Source organism: Anas platyrhynchos, chromosome Z (genome assembly GCF_047663525.1).
Source record: "Anas platyrhynchos isolate ZD024472 breed Pekin duck chromosome Z, IASCAAS_PekinDuck_T2T, whole genome shotgun sequence".
Lineage (NCBI taxonomy): Eukaryota > Metazoa > Chordata > Aves > Anseriformes > Anatidae > Anas > Anas platyrhynchos.
Genome location: NC_092621.1, coordinates 41,893,261 through 41,899,260, shown reverse-complemented (window position 1 = coordinate 41,899,260; position 6,000 = coordinate 41,893,261). Strand labels below are relative to the sequence as shown.

Sequence of the window (6,000 nt, the reverse complement as noted above, 5' to 3'; positions counted from 1 at the left end):
AGGAGAGAAAAATTAGGATGATTACACATTTAACTGTGATCATCTTGGATTAAAACACATAATTCCTAGACTGTTTACAAGCCATCAATACATATATTAATAGGCAGATATATGGCAGGTTGCTTTAAAACTGTATTACTGTACTGTCAAAACTAGCTCTGGTACAAATTCAAGATATGCAGTGTTTTATTCTTTTTAAAGGAAAGCTTTATTTTAGGGGTTTAAAGTAATCTCTTATGCCTGAACTATTGCACAAAAATACAATATCCTCTGCAAACATTAAGTAGATGGCTTCTCTTTTGTTAGTAAATGGAGTACACCCCTAGCCTTTTAAATTTTTGAATGGCTTTGAAAATAAAAGGTGTCTCCAACATAATATTTTATAACAGGTAAATTATATCTCTTCAGACAAGAGTAACAATTAACAGAAAGCATCTGCACAGTGTTTATCTTTACAATGCATTATTGTACTAAGTAGCACAGAATCTCCGTGTGAGTGAAACCTCATGTTATTTTGGGGGACATCTGGAAAACTCCTCTTCAGCGTTAACTGTAAGAAATCTGACAACTCTGAGGGAAAAAATACCGGCATTTCCCTCCACACTCTTCTTCACTGACAAGTAGTACCCCATCACTCACAATGCAGGTAAATGACCTAATCAGCTTAAGCCTTGTTTTAGTACTTCAGAAAAACAGTAATTTCTCAGCCTGGGGTTCATGAAACAGAAATTACCATAGGCTGGACCTCAAAGCACAAGAGGTTTATACCTCTGAAATTTGTAACATGCACATCACTTTCAGATATAGGCTAAAGGAGAAAGGTTTAATTCCAATTTCCACTTGGATTTCTTCCATTTCTCCCATTATGACTAGTACAACCTCCCTCTCCCTCAATAGTATATATTTACTCTAGTTCACTCTATTTCCCCTAATGATTTCCCATAGCTCATTTTGTGTCCTAACTCAATGGAAGCTGGATTGACTTCTTAATCAAAAGCCTACTGTAGTCAAGAGAAGCCTTTGCACTGGTATGAACAGGTTTTAGTCCTTGATGAGGAAACCCAGGAAACATTTCAGTGCATCATCCCTCTCCCTTATCTTGCTGAGCTCTGTATACTTCAGCAGGCCTGGGAGCTTGAGTTGTTCTGAATTTCCCTCCCATGGACATACGGGATAACATAAAGCTTTATATCTGATGAGATAGTTTGTGTCAGTTTATTTGTGTCATCTTATCCCATGACACAAACAGGAGGTGAAAAACTCCTAGGTGACGTACTTGAAGTCTTGTGGCCTCCAAAAGCTGATACTCCCAAAAGCTGAGAATGAAGGCAGTCAAGAAACTTAAGACATTATAAATTTGTTGATTTAGCTGGCTGGGAAGAGCTTTGTGAAACCTAAAACTGTCTATCAGAGACAAAATTGCATGCATCTGTACTGGCATGCCCTCTGACTGAATGCCAGTTCTCCCTACAAACAGCGTTCTACACAGGTGAGACTGTCGTACGCAAAAGGAATGAGAGGGAAAAAAGACTTAGAAAAATGCATCTTAGAAGTTACTTATGTTTAATGCTTAAAAGTCTGAATGCACAAACAATAATCTACCATTATAGAAGTACTGGTGGTCAATACAATGCATTAGAACTATGTACAATGACACAGTTTAGTATCAAAATCTTTCTACAATGTAGAGTATTACGAAACTGTTAATGACATCAAACACTAAGCACTTAAGACACCATTTTTTGCTACCACATTTGGAACTTCAATGAACAGTCCATTTTAACTTGCAGCATCAATCCATTTCTAGTATGAAATTAAGTAATTTTCTACTTATACAATAAGATTTATCTACACGGGTCTTTTGATTTTGATCCATAGCAGCAAAGGCACTGTACATCAGCAGATCCACAGACTTAAAGATTTTTTTTTAAAGCATTCAAAAAAAAAAAAGTCACAGATCATAGTTTAACAGCAACAACAACAACATAAAAAGATAACACGTTGTCTCTGGCACAATGGCTCAGTCTATGTCCGTTTTAGGGACATCCAATCAAGACTTGGATTGAACTGCTGGCAAACAAAGCAAGTCCTTTTCCCAAATGAGATTCCATTCCACTTTGTATGTCGGAATGAGTGCTCTTGTAAATCCTACCTCAGAGGTCATTGCTTTTGTAGTTTGTATATTGGTAGGCATCCATTCTTATTTCAGTGCAGTTTCCAAAGAACATATCAAATATTTTTCATAATCTCTTGTAATTGAAAAATTGCCCAAAGACACATATCCCCATTTTCAAGGAAACATTGCAAAAGTTTCCAGAAGTAACAAAGGTGATTCTTTGAGGCAACTTATTGTACTCTCTACAATATAACAAAGAGAGGTGTTTATATTAAAAAACCTAGCTTGACACCAAAATGCTTTATGTTCATCAACAGAAAAGCATTGAGAACAAATCTGTACACAAGATGCTATATTAACATTGCAAATATATAAATTAGCACATTCTTACTTAAAGTGAATTTTAGATGTGAACTGAATTTGCCATTCATCACAGGCATGTAGATTACTGGCTACAGTTTGCGATTTCCTAAGTTTCCAAGACTGTCTAAAATAGTTAAGTTACAGCATCTTCCCACCAAATAATTATACTGTAATAACACTTAAGAGGTCTCATCCAAGAACAGGACTAAAAAATATAACAAAGTTTATTTTTTTAAATAGAAACTACAAGTCTATTTAGTGTAACCTTCACTATCTCCTGAACATCCTTCTCCAAAATCCCCAATTTATCCACTAGCAAAAACACAAAGTATACAATGCACCTTTTAAACTAAAGCCGGGCCAGACAGCTTTATTTAGTCAGTTCATTGTTAGAAAGCCTTCTTTAAACAAAATAAATACATTACAGCTATAATACATAATTAAAGAGTCAAGTTCACTGTTAAGTATGCTTATTGAATCTTCCAAGTAGCTATCTGACAATTTGGTATCACAATTTGTTAATGAGCATTCACAAATCAACAGCAACTTAAGAGGGTAAAAATAAATTCCACAACTGTGATGAGCATTTAAATTCTCAGTTTAGAAAAGGGAACAAAAAAAAAGAAAAAAAAGAAGAAAAAAAAAAGAAATACAGCAAAGTGCTAGGAGAAGGAGTTCTGCCTGCATTTAGATTTGTCTCTAATAAATAACTTCATAGACTGTAGCTTTCTTGTCCCCAGAGCCAGTGACAATGTATTTGTCATCCACAGAGATATCACAGCTAAGCACAGATGAGGATTCTTTGGACTACAAGAAAAAGACAAAAAGAAAATTATATATTTTCTATCTTTCCATCCAGAAGGGTTTGAAGATTAATCTGAAGAGTTTATTGAGAGGGAATACATAGAAAGCTCACTTAAATACATTCACTATAGGTTCAGATCTAAAGTGACAGGGTGGCAACTTCTGCTACAAGACTGTTACTCCAAACTTGTTTCACCTAAGGCTCTGTGACAACAAAAAAGGGCAGCAGAAAGGAAAGCGAATGTTCTATTCAACACTATGGACCTTGAAATAATCTGTCAATCCATCAAAAACAAGCAGTCCCTTCTATACACTTTACAAGCAATGAGCACTTATTAATATTTTATACATTAGCCTTTGCATAAAAGACATCTTTCTTCTTCCTTTTTTTTTTCTTTTTTTTTGGATTTAAACCTCATGGAGAAGCACTACAGAGCTCTACTACCTACAGGTATGAAACAGTTCCAGAGAAGAAACTGTATCTCATCTCAGTATTTGCTCAACACAGAAGACAAAACCCTTGTACAAATTAATTTACATTATCAGGAAGGATATAAATATAAAAAAGATACTGTGGTGTAATAAGAAGGTGAATGGAAGACAGGATATGTCAGGATGCAGTAGCTTTGTCTTTCCCAGCTGTTTTTTTTTCAGATTATGTGTATGTATTGTCACATTTTACTTGCTGTTTTATTGCATGTTTCCTATATATATGTCTACATTTTCTTTTCTGCCTGTCACTGCAAAAGCTAAATACTATCCAGTCATGATAAGTTTTTTGCAAAGAAACCTCTGCTACACTGCACAAGAAGTTTATTTCTCTACTCCTTATTAAGAAAGCTATACTAGGAGTAATAGTTTTGAGTTAGATGGGCTCCTGAAAGGACAACTCAAACTGCCTGTGGCAGGTCATTCCATAGCTCAATACTCTCCATTAAGAAAACTCAGATTTCTCTTGCCAAGACAGACTGCTCTAACCTGAAAGGCAGAACCACAGCAGGTATCAGTACAGGTGAGACCTGACCATTTAACCCTGAACACCAGCTAACTTAATTGGAAAAAAATCCCAGCATAGAAGTACCTGTAGGTGATAGAAGAGAAAGACATGCCCCAAATCCTGATTTTCTGTAATGGCACTGAAGTGTTGTTAAAATTGGGCTCAGGGGGACTAAAAACTGCAGATAGGTTAAAACTCCCAGTTACACTTCACAGTATCCTTCCATAAGGGCACAATCTTCAGCTCGGGAGTCTGCCTGTCCAATCTACTAACTTTATGCATTCCATACAGTAAAAATATGTGTTGGATACATCTTTCACTAGTTTAGCTACAGGACCTTCAGTGAATGTTAACCTAACGTAACTTGGGCGCTGTATTACTGCAATATGGACAAGCAGGTAAGAAAGAAAGGTATTAAAAACAGCTTCAGAATAAATGGTTAATTTATTGTAAGAGACAAATTACTAAAACATTAGAAAGGACAAATGCTTATGTCTATTTAATTACAGACAAAGTCTTAAGGAAACGTAACAATTAGCCAAGAATTTCTGTTATAAACTCCTTGAGCTACTAACAGACTGTGGGATGTGCAGCTCTACTGCACTGTAATGTGAAGTGGAAAACAGCTTTTAGGAGATTATTACCTGGAATATACTGGCTCCATAAGGTGTTCTCCAGGCATTAAGAAGATTATCTTTTCCAGTGCTTACAAACCATTTGCCTGCAACAGATGGTTTAAATGTTATTGTTCCATTTTGTTTTCAAGGAATGCACCCCAAGAAATAGACTAGTCATAAAAACAATGCATTCACATGTTAATGAAATATCTATCCAAAGAACAGCCATATTTTTATCTGGTTACACTAAGGTGTTTGATGACAATATAAGGAGTTTTCACAAAAAAAGCAGCCATACAGATTTTTGTTTATTTTTTAAAAATTTTAATACTTCAATTTAATATCTATTTTTTTAAATATCTCTACTTTCATCTAAAGGTGATCTTTAATGAATTACTCAGGAAGTAAGAAAGGAAAATACTGGCATGGAAATATTTGCTTACCACAGTGAGCAAATTTGAGTGACAGCACACAGCTCTCATGAAGATGCAGCTGATACTTGTCCGGCTTAGTAACATGCAGCACTTCAACATTACTATTCTCCATTCCTACTGCCAACCATTCACCGGTTGGACAATAGCCCAGTGAGAAGATCTGGAATTAGCACAGCACATGCTTCAGTTAGTAAGGAATGAGAACGAGATATTGAAAACCGACTTCTTGTGACACTGTTAACACTATGCGAAAACACATCTTGGTCTGCCACAGTTTTAAAAACATGGTAATCCAATTACTATAGTAATCAAGATAAATTAGTTCATGTAAACAAATCTCAATTAAAACTGTAATAGCAAAGCACTGAATCAAGCTATAAAAGTTAATGTCCTAGCTTATCTGACAGCATTTTAAAATATTTTTGTAAAATATTTTTGAACAAGGATCTACAGAAATAGGAGCAGATTGTGTACAAGAACACTTTAATCTGGCAATTCTTTAATAAAAAGGATTCTCCACTGCTCTCATGGGAGAAATACTAATCTGTCAAACAGTTATAATCCAGAAAGATGTTTAGCTGCCATATCAAAAAAAAAAGTGTGAGACTAAGTGAAAAATTCTTTGGAGTTCTCTATGTCTTTTTTTTTTTTTTTTAAATAAAGGGCTCG

General features: G+C 35.2%; 1 protein-coding gene across 2 annotated transcripts in view; it reads right to left on the bottom strand.

The window, feature by feature from the left end:
* Window positions 1–1,546: 1,546 nt before the first annotated feature.
* TLE4 (TLE family member 4, transcriptional corepressor) overlaps window positions 1,547–6,000 on the bottom strand; it is a 97,628-nt gene continuing 93,174 nt past the window's right edge. For both annotated transcript variants that reach the window (XM_027446250.3, XM_038170739.2), the window contains exons 18-20: window positions 5,341–5,491; window positions 4,925–5,001; window positions 1,547–3,286 (exon numbers count right to left, since the gene is read on the bottom strand). In XM_027446250.3, coding sequence (XP_027302051.2) covers window positions 3,179–3,286; window positions 4,925–5,001; window positions 5,341–5,491 — 336 coding nt within the window. In that variant the 3' untranslated portion in view covers window positions 1,547–3,178. The remainder of the gene's footprint in view (window positions 3,287–4,924; window positions 5,002–5,340; window positions 5,492–6,000) is intronic.